This window comes from Cryptomeria japonica, chromosome 8, assembly GCF_030272615.1.
Source record: "Cryptomeria japonica chromosome 8, Sugi_1.0, whole genome shotgun sequence".
NCBI lineage: Eukaryota > Viridiplantae > Streptophyta > Pinopsida > Cupressales > Cupressaceae > Cryptomeria > Cryptomeria japonica.
This window is the reverse complement of record NC_081412.1, coordinates 513,859,684-513,880,800: the sequence shown is the minus strand read 5'-3', so window position 1 is coordinate 513,880,800 and position 21,117 is coordinate 513,859,684. Positions and strand designations below refer to the sequence as shown.

At 40.2% G+C, this 21,117-nt stretch overlaps 2 protein-coding genes across 5 annotated transcripts in view; both read left to right on the top strand.

Annotated features, from left to right (window-relative positions):
* The window catches only part of LOC131047803 (pectin acetylesterase 3), a 245,288-nt gene that overhangs the window by 97,127 nt on the left and 127,044 nt on the right, over positions 1–21,117 (top strand). The window lies entirely within an intron of this gene.
* Positions 2,613–5,326, top strand: LOC131047801 (uncharacterized). The gene is made up of 3 exons (XM_057981588.2): positions 2,613–3,929; positions 4,017–4,425; positions 4,541–5,326. Exons 1-3 carry the CDS (start codon positions 2,667–2,669, stop codon positions 5,089–5,091), a joined length of 2,223 nt encoding a protein of 740 aa, XP_057837571.2. The 5' UTR covers positions 2,613–2,666; the 3' UTR covers positions 5,092–5,326.

Below are 21,117 nucleotides of genomic sequence, written 5' to 3'. Positions count from 1 at the left end.
AATCGCAAAATCACTTAAATCTTGCAAGGAAAATGCAAATTTAGAATTCAAGCTCCGGTCCTTCAGTGAGGGACAGGAGCGCCTTTTGTCTTCAAGGCCAAATCATTACAATTTTCATCTCAAATTTCCTTTGCTAGGGAAGATATCGTCCTTTGACAATCGGTGAATGAGAGCCCAAGTCCAAAAAGGGACCAGGAAGGTGTGTTTGAAGAAAATCGCTCTGGTCCCTTGGTGAGGGACAGGAGCGCCTTCATCATGCTGGGTAAAACGTTCAACCCTTCATCGCTTTTGACTAAGTCTGGGTGTTCTATCATGTTGATTTCATCCATCATTGTATCCTTGGACGCTCAAATTTGACGAATCAAGGCCAGGAATGACCCTAAGCAAACCCATTCGCCTTGGTCCTTTAGTGAAGGACAGGAGCGATTTTGTCTTAATCATTCAAAATCATCATCTTCAAACCTCCAAAATCCTTAAAATCTTCAATTCACGTCCAATTGACTCCCCTGGCAACCCTGCACAAAACAATTTAAACAAGTCAGTAACCAATATGCATCAAATAACATTTTCGCCCTGGTCCCTGAGAGAGGGACAGGAGCGATTTCTCCTTTTCAAGCTAAAATATCCACAGTTTAAATCCTCAAATCACTTCATCATGCAGGGTTAGGTTATCTTCAAGGCCAGGGTCAGTCATCTTGCTTCCAAAAATTTGGTCAAAATTTACCTAGACAAAATATACAATTTTATCCTCAAAATGCTGGCACTTAGAAAACTTTGAATTTACCCCAAAGAACCCTGACTTCACCTAAGACAACCCTAACTTCAGTAAACAATCTTCAGGAGGATGCGTAATAACCTTCAAAATTTGACTGGACTTCGGCTTGAAAACATCCAAAAGAAACCCCTAAGGCTTAACCCTAGTCCAAACAACTCACTCACTTAATCAAAACCCTAAAAACAGAGAGAAGAAAAGGCAAAACAAAAGCAAAAAGAGGAGGTCCCCATTTTAATGGGGCGATGTGTGAAATGGTCACAACACATCCCAGATGAAGAATCGCTCTACCAGAGCAAATTCGCAAGAAGCAAGTTTTGAATGTGTAAAAAGATGCAAGAATTAGGTCACAACTTCCTTATAACCCCTTCCCACTTTGCTCGAACCCTAAAGGTGACTCAATGGGGTGTTTAGGGTTAAAATGTTATATTTCTCATTTTAAGTTGCCAAGTGTATAGACCAGAGATGTAAATATCGTGAAAATATCGTGAAAATCGCGATTTATCGCGAGTCATTTGGCTAAAAGATTTAATCGCCGTTTTAATCGCATGCGATTTATTCGCCAAAAATCGCGATTTTTAATCGTAAAAAATCGCGATTAAATCCTGGAAACTCGGCATAAACCAAAAAGCGTTTAAAAAAAAAGCACGCAAACCCTAAAAGGTAAAAAGGGTCGCGTGAAATGATGAGAAAAGGGTTTTATTTTTGCTGACGAAAACGCGCGACTGCGGCTCGACTTCCGGCTCCGCGACTTCTTTGAATGATATAACGTATGTAAATATAGATCGGGGGTTCAGCTGTTAGCAGGATCCGATCCAATGTTAGCAGGCCCTTCTCTATGTTAGGCCAATGAAGGGGAGTTCACGGGTGGGTAACCGGTTGAACGAACAACTAGAATAAGGCAGCTTCGAATTCCTTCCGGTTAGCACCAAGCTCCACCGACCATATATGCCTTACCCACCAGAAGAGCAGATAAAACTTTCATCCTTCAAGAAAGCCTTACAGTCACGACTTCCAGGTTTGGATTTGCCATTGTGAAGTTGAACAATTCAGCAATCAACAAATATTACGATATATATATTTTGCTCACCATTTAGCTATATTTACAGAATTTAAAAAAAAATGATATATCTATTATCTGTTATCATTAATAATTATCATATATTAGTTTGCAATCAATTAAAATGAAAAATAGGTAATTTGTGAAGTGTGAAGAGCAATCTCTGAATATAAAATCTAGAATGATATATAATAATAAAATTATAAATTATCAGTATGATAAAACAGTAAAGTTGTAAACACTAAACACAATCAAGGTTTTGAACTTTTGATTGTGTTTACTGTTTACTGTTTTATTATTTTATATTATAAAATAATAAAACAGTAAACAGTAAACACAATCAAAAGTTCAAAACCTTGTAAACAATATATTATAATTTATTAATTAGTAATTAGTAATTAGAATTTAGAATTACACAACTCCTATTTCACATAAGCTTCGATTTATATTACATGATTTACTGTAAACTTTGAGTTTGTGATTTAAAATTTTATATTACACAATAGTAAACCTTGTAAATCATGCAATAGAACTAAACCAAGGATCCAAGGATAAAGGTGAATCGTGAAAATGCAGGAAATTAAGAATACTGAATAATTGTCTTTTGAAGATGTTGTAAATTTGTAATTGTTGTTAAAAACAAACTAAAACAGATTGTTTGCCAGTTTCTTCTCAATAACTGTATATTTCAGAATGTCTGTAATGTGTAGAACCTAGACTTTTCATGCCATTCCAATATCAGCTAAAGAAAGACCAGCATTTTTTCTTAATGGCATATATTGATCCATGTTTGGTCTCTTTTGCTAGGTTTCTTTCGAATTTTTATAAAAGACAATGGCTTCTACAATTAGAGGTGGTGGTAGAAAGAGGGATCCTATGTGGAAACATGGCACACCAGGTGCAGTGGCAGGAGAGGTTATTTGTAACCATTGCAGGAAAACTATGACCGGTGGAATATACCGACTCAAAATTCACCTTGCACAGATCAGTGGACAAAATATTACGGTATGTGACAATTGTCCTGAAGAGGTTCAAAGGGAGGCAAAAGCAAAACTTTCAGAATTTGAGCAAAAGAAAGTAGAAAAAAAGAGGACAGCAGAGGCAATGACAGCCCCAGAGAGGAATATTAGTTCTACAGAGTCAGAAAATTTTGGGGTGGGCAGCAATACATCTGGTTTTTTCATTCCTCGTAACACTCCTGGTGCACAACCTGGATTGTTAGGTACTTCATGGAATAAGGAAGTGCATCAGCAGACAAGAGCGGCAGTGGCTAGATTTTGGATTTACAACAATATTCCGTTTAGTATTATTGAGAGTCCATATTGGGAGCAAATGGTCAGTGGATTGACCATTTCTGGTAAGGGGTTCAAGTCCCCAAGTCGTTATGAGTTGAGTGGGCCATTATTGCAAGATGAGGTCCAAAACACACATCAGCTGGTGGAACAACAAAGGAGGAATTGGGAAAGGAATGGCTGCACCATTTTATCTGATGGGTGGACGGATAGTAGGAATAGGACACTCATAAACTTTCTAGTTGCTTCAGGGGGACAGGTGGTATTTTTAAAATCGATTGATGCCTCAGATCAAGTGAAGAATGCAGAGACCTTGTGCAACATGTTGGATGAGGTGGTGACCGAAGTGGGAGTGCAGAATGTTGTTCAGGTTGTGACCGATAATGCAGCTGCATATGTGGCAGCGGGTAAACTTCTACAAGCTAGGCATCCGTCATTATTTTGGAGCCCTTGTGCTGCTCATTGCCTTGATTTACTCCTCGAGGACATAGGGAAACTTAGTTGGGTGAAGAATGTGGTTGAAGATGGAAGGGAAATCACAAAGTACATATACAACCACACATGGGTCTTGGAGCTTATGAGACAACACACTGATGGTAAGGATCTTGTGCGTTCAGGAGTCACACGTTTTGCCACGAATTTCCTCAACTTACAGAGCATATTACGTGCATTGCCCAACCTGAAGAGGATGTTTGTGAGTGAAAGATGGTTGCAAAGCCCTTATTGTAGGAAGCCTGAAGCAGAGAAGGTCGTGAAGGCCGTTTTTGATGATAGATTTGCCAAACTCATGGAGGAGATCATCAATGTAAGTGTTCAAATTTCAATTGATGATATATTTTTAAATTTTCTAATATTACACATTGCTGATTTTTGTTAAATTTGTCATGTCTAGTTGTCAGAACCGTTGGTGAGGGTTCTACGAATGGTGGATGGGGATAAAAGCCCCATAGGGTATCTATATGAGGCCATGGATAAGGCCAAAGAGGCAATTCAGCACTTGTATGGGTCAGAGAGGACTAAATATGAACCCATATGGCGCATAATTGATCGAAGGTGGAACCGACAACTCCACCAACATATCCATGCTGCTGCCTACTATTTGAACCCCAAGTTCTTTTACTCCCGCAGTTTCAAAATAGATCAGGAGGTTCAACTTGGCCTTGACACATGTATTCAGAGGTTGGTTCCTAATGAAAATATTCAAGACCTCATTGTTGATGAGTTGCAGAGGTACAAGAAGGGAGATGGGCCATTGTTTTCTTCACCTATTGGTATTCGTAAAAGAGACACCCTGTTGCCAGGTAAAAAAAAATGTGCTCTTAAATCTATTTTATGGTTTAACTTTACCATTTATTTCAATCTTTAAGTTTATAAAAATATTTACCAAGTTATAAATGCCAATTTGTATGTTTGCAGATCTGTGGTGGGAAGATTATGGTGCCACAACGCCTAATCTTCAAAAGCTTGCAATCCGCATATTATCTCAGCCTTGTAGTGCTTCTGGTTGTGAGCGCAACTGGAGTGTCTTTGAGGCCATTCACACAAAAAAGCGCAATAGGTTGACTCAGAAGCATTTGAATGACCTTGTATATGTGCGGTACAACCTTCGACTGCATGAAAAGAGGGTACAAGGGAACAATTCATATGACGCACTTGACATTGATGAGATTGATCCATACACAGCGGATTGGATTGCTGAACCTGATGGTGCTACTGGTGATATTGATGTGGATGCATTTATCACTGATGCTCAGTTAGATGAGATGGAGAGGGAGGCAGCTGAATGGGCGGCAGAGGTGGCAGAACGTGAGGAGGCGGGAGATGAGTTTGTTGATCCAGAAGAGGCAGATTCATCACCGGTTGAGGATATTGCAGCAGCAGCAGCAGCTGCTGCAACACCATCTACTTCAGCATCCACTCAGCGGCAACAGAGTTTTTTGAGCTTTAGTCGCAAACGCAATCTATGATTTCCAGTTTTCAATGATATGAAACCATGAACTTAATATGTATTCAGACTTCACTGATTTGTTTTGTGGGCTAGGCTCTACAATATGGATTTGACTCAATCGTATTTACTGTTTAGAACTTGAACTTGTTTTTTTGGTATATCACTTTGCTATATGCCATATGGTATGTATTTGACTTGAAGTCTCAAACTATGATTTATATATGATGGAAACCAGTAATATGCTATTGTGTTCTATAAATTTAGTGTATACATGTGTTTTTTTAGAATATTTAAAAAAATTATATATTTTCAAATGTTCGATAATTTTGCCGATTTATTGCTGATTTTTTCCCGATTTTTTCCCGATTCCCGATTTTTTAAAAAATTTCGGCCAAACGATTTATTGCCGATTAAGATATTTACATCTTTGGTATAGACAAACGACCTTTTTTCAAATATAAAGAAATCCGTTCATCGAAAGGATCTGAGTCAAAAGAGAAATATTTAGAAAAGTCCAAGACCTTTCCAACAAGCTATTACACCAAGGGATACCCATCCAAATGAGGCCAAAAACCCCTTATTACTCCAAAATGGCTATAAACATAGCCTTATTTAAATAATAAATGCTAACTTAGGAAATATTAAAAATATAACCCAAATAGCTGCAAAATGCTCAAATGACACCACAAACCAGAAAGTCAACCTGCCACTGTCTGTGACTGAAGTCGGAAATCAAGGATCCACTGGCAGTCTCATCCCTAAAATCTAGGGATGCTCCTAGAAACTAGGAAACAAAACCAAATCCTCTGAAACTGAACCCAAGGAATAATCTCAAGGAGACCCAAACCTGGGTATGGTCATAACCTCCTAAATAGTAGGGATATCCTCCATAAATGTAGGAACTGTCTCCTAAAAATAAGGAACTACTCCAAACTGATCAACTACTGCCAGAACACCAAGTCCCAGACACTGTATAACCACACTGAGTCTCTATCCATCACTGTCAGCCTACAAGACCCCATAATAACTGACTCACATGTCTCTGCTAGACAGAGCTAAAGGGGGGACATGACAGTCCTCCCCTCTCAGAGATGCTTGCCCACAAGCAACTGTAATGCTGGATGTTGTAAAATGGCCTCACCCTCCCAAGTGGCATCCTCTATGGGAAGATTTCTCCAATGTACCAAATACTCACGAATCACCCTGCTTCTCAACCGCCGTTCCCTCACCTCAAGAATCTCCTCAGGAACCAAAGTCAATTTGCCTTCTTCATCCATGGGGTTTAAATTGGGTGAAACTGTAATATGTTGTCCAAGGGCCTTTTTTAGGCAAGATACATGAAACACATTATGAATTTTACTGCCTGGTGGTAACTCAACCTCATAAGCAACCTCTCCAACTCGCCTAAGTACCCTGTATGGTCCATAAAAACGTGGTTTGAGCTTCTTAGCTCCCCCCCCTTTAAGGGTGCTTTGCCGGTATGGCTGTAAGCGCAAGAAAACCATGTCATCCACCTCAAATGCTCTCTCAATCCTATGCCGATCAGCGTATATCTTTTGCTGATTCTGTGCATGCTGTAAATTCTCCCTGAGAGATCTCATGATATCCTGATTCTTTTGTAACCAATCCTGAGCCAAAGGAACTCTACTATCACTTAGAGCTAAATCAATGAAGGATAATGCCTCATAGCCGTAGAGAGCTCTGAAAGGCGTCATACCAATGGACATATGGTGCGTAGTATTATAACAATACTCGCCCAAATAAAACCAACGTACCCATGCTTTCTGCTGCCCTGACACATAGTTATGCAAATATCCCTCAACCCACTTATTGACTATTTCGGTTTGTCCATCTGTTTGAGGGTGGTAACTAGTACTAGGTGTCAACTCAATGCCTGCTAGCCTGAAAAGTTCTTGCCAAAAGGAACTCATGAATCTGCTGTCCCTATCACTCACTATGGTCTTGGGAAGACCATGGAGTCTAAACACCTCTCTGAAAAATAGCTTAGCCACCTGAGATGCTGTAAAATCAACTGCAATGGGAAAGAAGTGGGCATATTTTGTTAGCCTATCCACGACCACATAGATACAATCCTTCCCTTGTACCCGAGGAAGACTTGTAATGAAGTCCATAGAAATCCCAGTCCACTTCTGTTCCGGTATAGGCAAGGGCTGTAACAACCCAGCAAGATAAGTATGCTCCGACTTGTTCTGCTGACAAGTCATACACTCACAGACATGCCGCAAAACATCATCTTTGAGACCCTTCCAAGAGAATCTCTCTCGAACCGCTCTGTAAGTCTTAACATACCCTGGATGTCCTGCCGTAGGAGTATCATGGAAAGCATGCAAAATTTGTTCCTTCAACTGTGAACCTGGAACAAGATAAACCCTGCCCTTGTAATAGATAATATCATCTACCACACTGTATCTGTCGTCCACTATCAAACCATCCATGACCTCACAAGCATGCTGATTTTTGGAATACTCAACCAAAAGTTGAGCCTTCCAATCTGCTGAAATCTCACTCAACGAACATAGGGCAGCAAATGATGGTTTTCTAGAGAGTGCATCAGCCACAGTATTATTCTTCCCCTTTATGAATTCGATATCGAAATCATAAGCCTGAATCTTGCTCACCCATTTTTGTTGTCGATCATTGAGCTCTGTCTGATCTAGGAAATATTTCAAACTAATGTGGTCGGTTCTTACCACAAATTTGCTGCCAACAAGATACTGTCTGAATTTGGCTAAAGCATGCATAATAGCCAACATTTCCTTATCATAGGTAGAGTACAACCTCTCATTATCTCGCAGCTTCCAACTCTCATAGGCAATGGGATGTTTGTTCTGCATCAACACAGCTCCTATGCCCAGACCTGAAGCATCACACTCTAGGACAAATGGCTGCGAGAAATCAGGTAATGCCAAAACTGGACAAGTGCTCATAACCTCCTTGAGTCTATCAAAGACTCCTTGTGCCTGTTCTATCCATCTGAACGCCCCTTTCTTTGTGAGGTCTGTCAAAGGTGCTGCCAACTGAGAGAAACCTCTCACAAATCTTCTGTAATAAGCACATAAACCAAGGAACCCACGTAACTCAGTAATGTTTTGAGGGCGAGGCCAATCCCGAATTGCCTGAATCTTCTCCTCATGCACCTTCACCCCATCAGCACTGATCACATGGCCCAAATATAAAACCTCCCTAAGTCCAAACTCACATTTGGATAACTTAGCAAATAGAGACTGGCTCTCCATAATGCTAAGTACCTCCTCAACATGTCTGAGATGGTCCTCCCAAGTACGACTGTAAATCAATATGTCATCAAAGAACACTAGAACCGACTTCCTCAACTGCTTGTTGAAGATATGGTTCATACAGGACTGGAAAGTGGCTGGTGCATTGGTAAGGCCAAAAGGCATTACCAGAAACTCATAGTACCCATAGTGACAACGGAAGGCAGTCTTGTGTACATCCTCTGCTCGTACACGTATCTGATGGTAACCTAAACGAAGATCAATCTTAGAGAAGTAGATAGCTCCATGAAGCTCATCCAATAACTCATCAATGCGTGGAATAGGGTATCTGTTCTTGATTGTCTTCTTGTTCAAGGCTCTGTAATCTATACACATCTGTAGAGTCCCATCCTTCTTCTTAACAAGCACTACAGAAGAAGCAAAGGGGCTAGAACTAGGCCGAATGAAACCCATATCCAACAACTCATGAATAGTCTTCTCAATTTCATCCTTATAGGCTCGAGGATGACGATATGGGGTAGTAATCACTGGCTTCGCTCCATCCTCCATCTCTATACCATGCTCAAAACCTCTATCTGGAGGCACTCCAGAAGGTATGTCACCAAATACTCTCCCATGACGGTCCATCACTGACTGAATATCAACATGAAATACCCTGCCATCCTGAGGTGTAGGTGTTTTGGACTTCACCAAACAATGTGTAGCCCAAATCATATCATTATGTCTAATAGTAGTCTCCATCCTGCGAGAAGACACCTCCTTAGGTCCACCATCTGACGCTGCCCTTAAGATAGTCTTCTTCCCCCCAGAAAGGAACTCTAACTGCATACGGTGGTGATCAATAATGTAATGCCCAATACCCTGTAACCACTGCATTCCCAAGACCACATCATAATCCTCTAATGGAAGCACATAAAAATCATCGATCAGAGTATAATCCCCCATCTGAATACTAAGCTATGGAATCCATTTAGTACAGCCCAAAACTGCACCATCTGCCACCTTCACTCCAAAACCACCAAACTCCTCATACTGTAATCCATGCCTCTCCACTAACTTCTGCTCAATAAAGTTATGTGTGGCACCTGTGTCTACCAAGCTCATGACCCGCTTGCCCTTCAGTGTACCTTTCAACCTAAAGGCATGAAATTTAGGATAACTGGAGAGGGTAGCCATAGTTACTTTGGCTGTCGCCAAAGGCTCAAGGGTATCTAACTCCAACTGTGTCTGCACCAGCTCAACATCCTCCATGCTATCCTCAGTGTCAATGTCGGGTACCTCCTCATCCCCTAACTCAGATGTCACCTCAATCAAATGAACCTTTCCTTTACCCATGCAACAGTGTCCTGGTTCCCAAGGTTCCTTGCAGGAAAAGCATAACTTTTTCCTTCTCAATTCGTTCCTCGTCTCTTGATTCATCCAAGGGGGTCTAGATGATGACCCTCCTTTATTCTGTGAAGTATTGGCCTTCTGTGCAGGCCGAGAGTCCCTGAATTGCTTCTTATCTGCCTGATAAGAAGTGGGAACGGTATCCAGTCTCAATGTCACATCAATGGCCTCCTTAAGAGTGGCTGGCTGGAAAGCACGTACCAATCCCTTAAGTCTATCCTGCAATCCCTCAAGAAATAACATCACACTCTGCCTCTGGAGCATATCAGGTACCATAACCGCAATACGCTCGAACTAATTAATATAAGCTTCTGCATGCCCAGTCTGTCTAAGATGTGCCAACTCTCTATAGTAGAGCTCTGTATCCTTACGGTCAAACCGTGTAATGAGTCGTTCAGTGAACTCGGCACAGGAACGTACCAAGGCGTGATCCTGGGTGACCAATCCATGGTGCCACCAATCATAGGCAATCCCGTCTAAATGCAACACAACAAACTGAATAGCCTCACGCTCAGGCATGGGCCTCAAGGATAGATATATGTCCAACTTGTGCACCCAAGCTCGTGCACTCGTATCACCAGAGCCATCATATGTAGCCAATGTGATCTTCCCAGTAGCTCTATTGAGGTCATAGTTCTGTTGTTGTGGTGGTCTATAACCACGATCTCCTCTGAACCTAGTTGTATCTCTATGCTGTGCACAATACTGGGGAAGAGGGAAAACATCCCTAACCTTTGGGGGTAGGGCTCTCCACTCAGCTGTGGCTGCCAAAACTGACTCCTGGAACCCAACCTCTGGTGGATCTTCCTGTGTTGGTCGTTCACCTGGTACAAACTGAGGAAGCAAAGGTCTATCCGTAGCAGGTGTACGATGGCGTTCCTGCCTAGAGGAATGAAGGGAGCTCCCCACTGATGAATGGGACTGATGGCTATGTTGACTGCCTGCCACTGAAACTAATCTGTTCCGCCCATGTCTACCCCTATTTCTATCCAACTCCATTCGTTCCAAGGTTTCCTGTAATCTGTCAAGTGTCTGGACTATCCTGGGTTGTGTAGTGATGAGAGTTATCATCTCCCGTTCTTCATCCTCAATCTGGTTCTGTCTAGCACCCCCTTGTTCATCTGCCATACTGGGTACCTGTTCAATTCCAATCTCACGCTCCTATTGAGCTACCCTGCATGTATAATACCTGTGTATCTCCTCTCTACCCGGATGCATAGAATAAAATGTAACCCTAGTGTGGAATTTCCACACAAGCCCTACAAGCTGGTAGGATGATGGCTTTGATACCACTGAAAGATCCCTGCTGGATTCCTGTTTCTGATCTGCTGTAATTTTTATTTAATAAACTAGGTTTTTGTAATTTTCTAGTGATCTTATAGAATAGACAGAAGTGCAGAAAGGGAGTTTGTTTCTTTTGTTTTGAAGTTTTGAAGATATATATATAAAGAAACAGTAAACAATAATAGTGCGAAATAAGAATGGAAACAATGTTCATAAATTAGAACTCTTACAATCCAAAATACTACAACTCGTACCAGGACAATAATCTAATTTCCTTGTATTCCAGCAATTATCATTTACCAATTTGGAGCTGCTACAAAATGAATTGACCAGCAATGAATAAGCAAGACACAATATGCAGATTTCCAGCTCTTCACACCAGCAACAAACCAAACATGGACAGCAAGGAAGAATGACGCCACCACAACTCCCAATGGGCTGCAGCTGTAGTCACGTGCCAACTGAATAAGGTTAGCCGCCTTGATGAAACCCTCTGAATGCAATTTGAATCCTCTGCAATCAATAGCGCACCCAATCTCTGTCAAGCAATGTCCAACACCCTGAAGTCTTTACTGACAAACTACTGCTAAGGGTTACGTCCCAGCCAGTATCCAACCTAAGGTTTGCGTCCCAGATGAAGAATCGCTCTACCAGAGCAAATTCGCAAGAAGCAAGTTTTGAATGTGTAAAAAGATGCAAGAATTAGGTCACAACTTCCTTATAACCCCTTCCCACTTAGCTCGAACCCTAAAAGTGACTCAATGGGGCGTTTAGGGTTAAAATGTTATATTTCTCATTTTAAGTTGCCAAGTGTATAGAAAAATGACCTTTTTTCAAATATAAAGAAATCCGTTCACCGAAAGGATCTGAGTCAAAAGAGAAATATTTAGAAAAGTCCAAGACCTTTCCAACAAGCTATTACACCAAGGGATACCCATCCAGATGAGGCCAAAAACCCCTTATTACTCCAAAATGGCTATAAACATAGCCTTATTTAAATAATAAATGCTAACTTAGGAAATATTAAAAATATAACCCAAATAGCTGCAAAATGCTCAAATGACACCACAAACCAGAAAGTCAACCTGCCACTATCTGTGACTGAAGTTGGAAATCAAGGATCCACTGGCAGTCTCATCCCTAAAATCTAGGGATGCTCCTAGAAACTAGGAAACAAACCCAAATCCTCGAAAACTGAACCCAAGGAATAATCTCAAGGAGACCCAAACCTAGGTATGGTCATAACCTCCTAAATAGTAGGGATATCCTCCATAAATGTAGGAACTGTCTCCTAAAAATAAGGAACTGCTCCAAACTGATCAACTACTGCCAGAACACCAAGTCCCAGACACTGTATAACCACACTGAGTCTCTATCCATCACTGTCAGCCTACAAGACCCCATAATAACTGACTCACATGTCTCTACTAGACAGAGCTAACGGGGGGACATGACATGTGTAGTCAACTGGAATCATTCAACTTAAGCTTAACTTCAATTATCGCTTCTTCATTGATATGCATCAACCTAACGGTATCTATGCTTGTAGCGGTGATCTGAACATCATAAAGCTATCCTCAGAAGATCGCACTAACCTTGTGGAGATGATCCTAGCATTTCAAAGCAAGACTTAGTTAGAGTTTCATCAAAGATCATCCATTGCTCCTACATTCTTAGTGTTAGAATTAGATCCTTCTCCAACCCTTATCCTTTTTCCCTTTTTTAAAATCAAGGATCAGTAAAGACCCACGTTCCAGTGATATCCAAAGAAATTAGACGCTCAGGTCATCGAATGTAAGTCCCCTTGTGATTCCAGCCAAATCACATCATACCACGAGAGTTTATCCACACGTAGAGATCCTACATACCAGAACCTTGGAGTTCCTCCGATTGCTCCTTCGGCAAGATCTTCAGCAGTCGGGAAACTTTGTTCAAGAGAGGATAAGATACCTTGGTATTTTATTATGTGTTCGCATGTGCATAAAAAACACATCAACAGGCTGCCATGCTTCTAGAAGGCAGATCAAGGCCCTTGGATGCAGTCAATCTTGGTCTCTAGTTCAGTTTGCAAAATCTATAAAAGGTAGAGGCCTTTCTTTTGTAAAGGGTTAGATCATGGTTAGATTTTTAGACAGTTAGAATAGGTTAGAGTTTTGTAGAAAGTTAAATTTTAGTAGTAGCATAGAAATGCTACAGAAATTATTGTAATAGGCAGCTAGAATCAATATAATGAACATTGATTTGGTGTTTATCATCTTGGTTTTAGTCTGTTTGCATGGTTTCTTTCAGCAATTTAGATAAATCTTTCTTTTTGGGTGTGTAGCTATTTGATGGATTCGGGCTCATACCATTGAGGATATGCTGATTGTGTATCCTTGCGTATGGTTAGCCTGAGCCTTTAAAATTGTGTTTAGTTCAATTGCAGGTGTCCGTTTGAGCTGCGCCAAAATTGGGTGCTTAGCCATGCACCTGCAGTCTGAAAATCTTCCAAATCCCCTTGAAGATTGTACTATTCCTGGGAGGTTGTGAGCTATTCTGGCCAAGCAGGTGTAATGTCCCCTTCTCAATGATGTGTTTTCAGTGGTCCATTGGCCTATTCCAGAGACCTGTAGGCTATGTGGGATGAAGAATTAGGGTTTCAAACGTTGGTGAAGCGAGAACTTACTATTTTTAGTAAGTTAGGGGTTGGTTGTTTTGATGATGTTGTCTTACTGAGCTTTCCATGCTCTGTCACTGGGTGCAAAGATCATGCTTTTCGGAGGAGTAATTCATGACTTACTATTTTTAGTAAGTGGCAATATGGAGCATTTCTATTTTTGGTAGTGGACAAGGTCCTGATCCTGCAATAGTTCTATGGTCTTCTTTACTCCGCTTCATACTGGTTTTGTTGATGATCAGTATGGGAGTCATAAGTAATTTAATTAAATATTATTTCCTTGTCAAAGGTTTAATATTTAAATATTTGCATTTAGTGATTAAATGTATTGAGGATGACTTAGGGAAAAATACTTAATTGATATCCATGTGTTATTTTCCTAAGTCAAAAGGCGTATTTTTTGGTGGCAATTTGGGAGGATAAAAAATCTCTTGTTTTATGTTTTTTATATTGCAAAAGAATGCCACCATAAGGCAAAGTTCGAACTTGCCTAGGAAGAGGGAAGTGGGCGCCATGTTGGAGGAGACTTGAAACGAAATGAAAGGGAGTTTGAGTTGAGTTTGGGCGCCATTTGCATTTGAATTTGGGGGAGCTTGGAGTTATAAATATGAGCCTTGGGCTCTCATTTTGCTGTCTTGAAAAATTGAATTGTTATGTTGCCGGATTGGCGTATGAACTTTGAAGCTTCGGAGTGCGGCTCCCTAGTGTTTCCAGTTTCCTACTTGAGATATAGTACCTAGCTGTGTGATGTATTCTATGGCATTTTCAGTGCATATTTCAGTGTTTTCGGAGTGTGGAGTGATTTCTGGAGTTGTTGGTTTCCCTGTGGCTGAAGAAAGTTTTCGATCATACCTCTTTGCCTGAGCGACCGATCATTCTGGGTACTGGCTTAATCTTCCTTCTTGCTGTTGGCAATACATCTTGTAAGTTTGTAGCACCTTTTTCTGAGTTTTGAATTTAATATTGCAAATCAAAATATCCTAGCTAGGCATGGGTTTTGGAGAGTGCATTGAGATGCATGTAGGGTATTTTGAAGTGTTTTTGTAGCTCCTTTTTGGACTGTCTTAGTTGCTGCTTGTCTAGTATTGGTTTGGGAGTGATTTGGAGTGAATTGAGAGAGATTTGAGTGAGATATAAGAAATTTAGTGAGTTTATGGGTTGCTGGTTATGCATTTACAACCTGTTGTTTTTGGTGTTGAGTTGTTTTGATGATCATTATCTCTTGTGTTCAACAATATACTTCTACTCTCACTTTCCTCTCTATTGTAAGGTTAAGTAGTAGTACTACTAACCCATTCTGGATTGTAATCTTCATATCCTGCTGAAAAGTGGAAGAGGTTGGCTTGCCGTCTATATCTGATAATTTGTAATTCAGTCCTCCCGCTGCATAAGTGGTTGAGTTGAGTAATTTGTAATTCAGTCCTCCCGCTGAAATATTGCGGTAAAGTGATTTGTGTTTGCAGTGTTGTTCTCTTGGCTGGTTCACTGCCAAGTTCCTTGCTTTCCCACTGGATAAGCGGAAGGGGTTGGCTTGCCGCCTAGTATTGTACTTGCTTTATAATTTCCAGCAGATTAATGAGCTAACGAACCCCTTATCATCGTATGTTCTCACCTTTCCACATTGGGCACTTGGTGATCAAAAAGTGGAAGGGTTGCAATTTCAACAAGCATTGAGATTATATTTTCTAACCTTAACGGGTTATCTGTTTGCTTATAATTCTTATTACACTTAAAACCAAATAAAATTATCTGGGATATTACAGCAAGGTTTGTTATGTTGAATCTGTCTATCCGCATACCAATCTTGTTAATTTTAGGTTTCCTAAACCCTTCTCCTTTTCTTTTATTGCCCAGTTCAAGAATCAGATGCTAACAAGGTTGTTGCAAAACGTAAGGCCCCTTGTGGTCCCTACAAAACATATCGATAGTTGAGTTATCTCGCAGTCAAGAACTGACATTTGGAACGTTGAGGTTTTCCCCTTTGATCGATTAAAAACAACATTAGGGATCTCCTTATATAAGAGAGGATAGGATACTCAGCAAGAATCATTCTATTCTGCGTTGGCTGGAGAGAGTCGTAGCAATGCGACTTTAGACACATCAACATAATTGGCGCTAGAAAGAGGGCATGGACCTCTGTGTCAGGTTCCTTGGAACAAGTTAGTCTATTAAGCCAATTTAAATGTTATATTTGGGATATGCAAGATCCCTGTTAAACCAAAAAAAAACCAAAAAAATTAGAAAATCTGAAAATATCAAAAAATTTCTGAATCATATGTATGGTCAGCCGCTTCATGAAGACTGTCCGCAGTTTGACATTTCCCAATTCCAGCAAAGACTGAATTTGCAACGATATCCAAGGCAGCTGTCCGAATTCACATAAGCAGCTCATTGCAGAATTCATGGCACAACAGAGCATGAAGAGTTGAACTGATTCACGTTTTTCTCAAGAGTCGAGTTAGCACTGCAAGGACAAATATTTTTCTGGGACATCCCCAAACTGGAGGAGCTAGCGCAGCCGAATATCCCCAATCCTCTATCCAGCACTGATGAGTTTACACGATTTTTAGAATCGGATTGAGAACCAGTTTGGTCTCGAGGAGTTGTGCTTGGAGAGTGTGCTATCACCTCGGTGCTGCAGAATTCACCACACCCCACACTCAAAATTCACCTGCTCATTATGCATGGAGGCAGTTAGTCAAGTTAAAGCTCAGTTTGGACTGCCGGAAGAACCAGAGGAGAGCATCACCAGCAAGGTGTGGAGTGCCTACCTTGCTATAGATGAGTACAGAAGATCTCAACATCAACGCAGCGCCTATCATGTCCCCTCCTTGGTCATCATATATATATCAATTATTATTATTATTACTTAATATAATTACCGACGAATGATTAATTGAAATTTAACTATTTATTTATTTATTTAATATTATTATTCATATTTGTTTAAATAATAATAATATTCTTGAAATATTATTATATTATGATCATCTAGAAATATTATAAAGGAATATTACTTATTACTATATTAATGATATTATTAATTAAAAAAAAGCAATAATATCTGTAATGTCCCTACTAGTTAGAGATCACTGTCCTGCAAAACAGATTGTTAGAATACAACAAATATATATATATATATATATAACTAATCTAATTTGCAATTTAACTTAAATTACTTAATTAACACTAATCTCAATTCTTATCTAATAAAAAGGATACGAGTGTCGTACTGTGATATGTCCTTTAGCAGCTGTGAAACTCACCTTCTTGGAACCCATCTTGGTTCCAAGCCATCCAAGAAATCGAAGGTTAATTCGATTCTTGTCTTGGATGTAATTTCTTACACCCAAGCCATCCAGGAAATCGAAGGTTAATTTGATTCCTGTTTTGGATGTAATTTCTTACACCCAAGCCATCCAGGAAATCGAAGGTTAATTCGATTCCTGTCTTGGACGTAATTTCTTACACCCAAGCCATACCAAGGAAGACCATCCTATATGATCTATTCCTTGCCTTGGATGATGCATCTCATCATCCAAGTCTACCAGAGAGGACCAGCCAAATCCGTCTCTTCTTGGATGAACTTAGTCAACCAAGCCATATATATGCATATAGATATTCAGTATTTACTGCCTACCATGGATTATCATAATCCCTCCATTAGACTAAGGGAGTTTCCTCCCTATAGCCTCCATTAGACTAAGGTGATTATATGATGGAGGCTATAGGGAGGAAACTCCCTTAGTCTAATGGAGGGATTATGATAATCCCTGGTAGGTAGTATATCCCGAATATCTATATGCATATATATGGCTTGGTTGACTAAGTTCATCCAAGAAGAGACGGATCTGGCCGGTCCTCTCTGGTAGACTTGGATGATAAGATGCATCATCCAAGGCAAGGAATGGATGGTCTTCCTTGGTATGGCTTGGGTGTAAGAAATTACGTCCAAGATAGGAATCGAATTAACCTTCGATTTCCTGGATGGCTTGGGTGTAAGAAATTACATCCAAGACAGGAATCAAATTAACCTTCGATTTCCTAAGTGGCTTGGGTGTAAGAAATTACATCCAAGACAGGAATTGAATTAACCTTCAATTTCCTGGGTGGCTTGGGTGTAAGAAATTACATCCAAGACAGGAATCGAATTAACCTTCAATTTCCTGGATGGCTTGGAACCAAGATGGGTTCCAAGAAGGTGAGTTTCACAGCTGCCGAAGGACATATCACAGTATGACACTCGTATCCTTTTTATTAGATAAGAATTGAGATTAATGTTAATTAAGTAATTTAAGTTAAATTGCAAATTAGATTAGTTTTATATATATATATATATATATTTGTTGTATTCTAACAATCTATTTTGCAGGACAGTGATCTCTAACTAGTAGGGACATTAAAGCACCACACTCCCCGATGATGAAAGGATGGAGTTGCCAATTCCTGAGCAAGATGAACCAGTCAATCAGACTATGGCAGCAAATGATTTTGCTGTCCTTGTGCCAAAGGAAGATGTGACAGAAGATGACTCTGTTGTCCCTGCACTTGATGAGGACAGTGTTCAAGAGGATAACCAAGTGAGCTCCATAGATCAGCCCCAAGTTGAAGAGCAGTTTGCAGCAGCCCCGCCAATGGACGATTCAGTCCAAGGGCCCATCAAGGACATTTTTGAGGATCAATCGATCGAAGAGTCCTTGCTATTCGAGGATATGTTGACAGAAATGCATAAGACTGCATGGTTCATGCAATTTGAAGATGCACCAATAGATGATGCACCCCTTTTTCCTGACTTCGAATTCGAGACTTCTTTTCAGCCTATACAACTTGTTGATGAATTCGATGTTGATTTGCTCAAACTGGACGTGAGCAAGATGCTGCACCACTGGTGGTGACCTCCTAATATAGCTTCTGAAGATCTTCTCTCACAGGACACTCCACATGACTCAGAAGCACACCAGGTTGTTTCTTTCCCTCCTGCTGCTAATTTTGAAAGTTTTCAGTTTAATTTTGAATATTTCAAGAAAACAACCTGTAAATGGATTAACCACGAACCTAATGAACTTCCCGAGCTGATAATATTGCCCGATGTCTTGGTTAAACCCGAGAGTGGCCAACTAAAAATTCATTTTTCAGAATACAAGGACAAGTCAGCCAAACTTAGGACTATCTCCACTGCCCTGTTACTGCTGCACATATTGAGAAATCACCGTGGGTCAGGAACGCATGGATATAGTCCGCATTTTGTACAGTCGGTCTCGCCTTGTATATAGTTAGTTTAGATTTTTCTTTTATGTTTTAGAGTAGTTTCTTTTCTGTATTAGCTTAGATTCCCTGTTTTCCGCTTTAGGGTAGTTTGTTTTGTTTGCTATAATGTAGGTTTCCTTTTGGAAGGGGTCGTCTCCTGTCATTTTTTTTAGGGTATGTTTGCTTTGCCCTGCTTTGGCGTATGAAGTTAGGATGTTTGCCAATCTGTTTCTTGGATACCAACTTTGGTAGAGCACCTAATTGACGGTTGCCCCCGTAGTCAGCTCATTTGGTTTTAGGCTGAGTCATATTAAAAATTTAGTTGCTTACCGCATCTTGTCGGCAACATTGCAATCACTACACCTTTAAAGCTTAATGTCGCTTAAGTCTATTGTTTAATCAAAGGGAAGTCGTTGCAAGTGAAAATCTGAAGCCCTGCTTCAGCGACCACGGTAACGCTCAACCCCACGTAGGCTTCATTGCTTACCAACCAATGTGAAAAAGTGAAAATAAAAGAAAAATCAAAACAAAAGAAATTGAAAAGCAAAGAAATATCAAATTGCTTGGCTTTGGGAGTGCAAACACCTCTATCAGTATCAAAAAACAAAAAATATATCTACCGGAAATAGAGCAATCTCTATGAGCTTACAAGCGATAACCTCGTCGGAGCTATGAATCTATCTTTTTTCATTTGGGTTGTTCTGTGGGGTATATACCAGAGATTCTGGGGTTCAATTCAGATGGTCATCCTTGAAATGTTCAGAAACATCCCCAGTCGAGTCGCCATTTGTTGTGTGTTTTGCACCACATCCACGTCCTGTTGACAGGGACCCCCGATTTTGAAGTCTGCCCGATAGAAAGGAAAATACTGTAATGGTTGAGCTTGTCAAAGCCTTTCATGGCCAGTAATGCGTTGAGTATGGGTCATGTGCACCTTAAAGTTTGAACGTTTTCCTTTAGAGCACTTGCAAGCACCAAGATCCTCATTTTGGAGGGAGTAATCCCGAAATTGAAGTAAGCTCGCCAATTGACCTTTTATGCCGAAAAAGCTTCAAAAGCTCCACATTTGTGCAATATAGCCGAAAACTTCCCAAATTGTGAAAAATCGGCTAGTAGGCCGAAAACTCAAAAGGGCGCCTAAGTTGGGAAAGTCGACTTTCAGGCCGAAAGGAGAGAAGCAATTTAAGCTTTCAAAAATTGGCTAAGTAGTCAAATTCGCGCAAAAGGCCTTGTAGGCTGAAAACGACTTAAACTTTCAAAAATCGGCTTTTCAAGCTAAAAATCACTTAAACTCACAAAGTTGGCTTACTACCCGAAATTGGCAGGGACCAATTAAATTTGCAAAATTGGCTTCTTAGCTGAAATTGAACAGATAAGGCTAAGTCGCGCATTTTGGTCTTTTAGGCCGAAATAAAAGAAAACGTCTACAAACTCAAGTCGTGCAAGGTAGCTTTCCATCCAAAATTGGCAAGAACAACAAAAATCGCGTAGGATCTCTTTTCAGGCCGAAAATGAAACCCTAGCTCGTGCAAGTCTATCAAAATGGTCTCATAGGCTGAAAAGAAGAGCAAGACATATTTGCAAGAGGAACCCTTTTAAGCCGAAAAGATAGCAGATCCAAGTTCGCAAAATCGGCTTTTAGGTCGAAAATTCCAAGAGTCTTTCTAGCTGAAAATGTTCCAAGTTAAAGGAAATCATGCCATTCACTCAGAAAGCTCGAGATCAAAGGGGTCATCTAAACTCCAAGAAGCAAGATCGCTCGAAAGAGTAAAATGCTTGAGTTTTTGAGGGGCATTTAAAGTCTTAAGAACCAAAATTACTAATCAAGATCAAAATCCCCGAATTTCATGTTGAAAACAAAAAAAGGGGGGCTTAATCACGTGAATGGCATTAGGCATAAAGTTTAAATCGCGCATTTTCCTCCAATTGGCCAAATTTCATCACAATAACATAGGGGCATTTTAAAATTAAAGTTAAAATCGCGAATTTCGTCCTTATAGCCCGAAATTGCCATTAGAGGGCGTTGTAACTTAAAAAAAATAAAATCTCATATTTGCCTCAAAATACCCAAGGTTTATCAAAGGCAACATTTTGACTTCAAACAAAATCTCCCAAAACCTTCAAGTCACCTGAGGTTTTAAAAGGAAGACATTTGTTGCAATGATATCTTGCAAAAGATATGAAACGCGCAAATTTTCATCGAGGGGTATTT

Excerpts from the sequence above, each read along its gene's own strand:
- LOC131047801 (XM_057981588.2), top strand. The coding sequence starts at position 2,667 with ATGGCTTCTACAATTAGAGGTGGTGGTAGAAAGAGGGATCCTATGTGG. Across the intron at positions 3,930-4,016 it reads TCATGGAGGAGATCATCAAT|TTGTCAGAACCGTTGGTGAG; the intron begins GTAAGTGTTCAA and ends TGTCATGTCTAG. Across the intron at positions 4,426-4,540 it reads AAGAGACACCCTGTTGCCAG|ATCTGTGGTGGGAAGATTAT; the intron begins GTAAAAAAAAAT and ends GTATGTTTGCAG.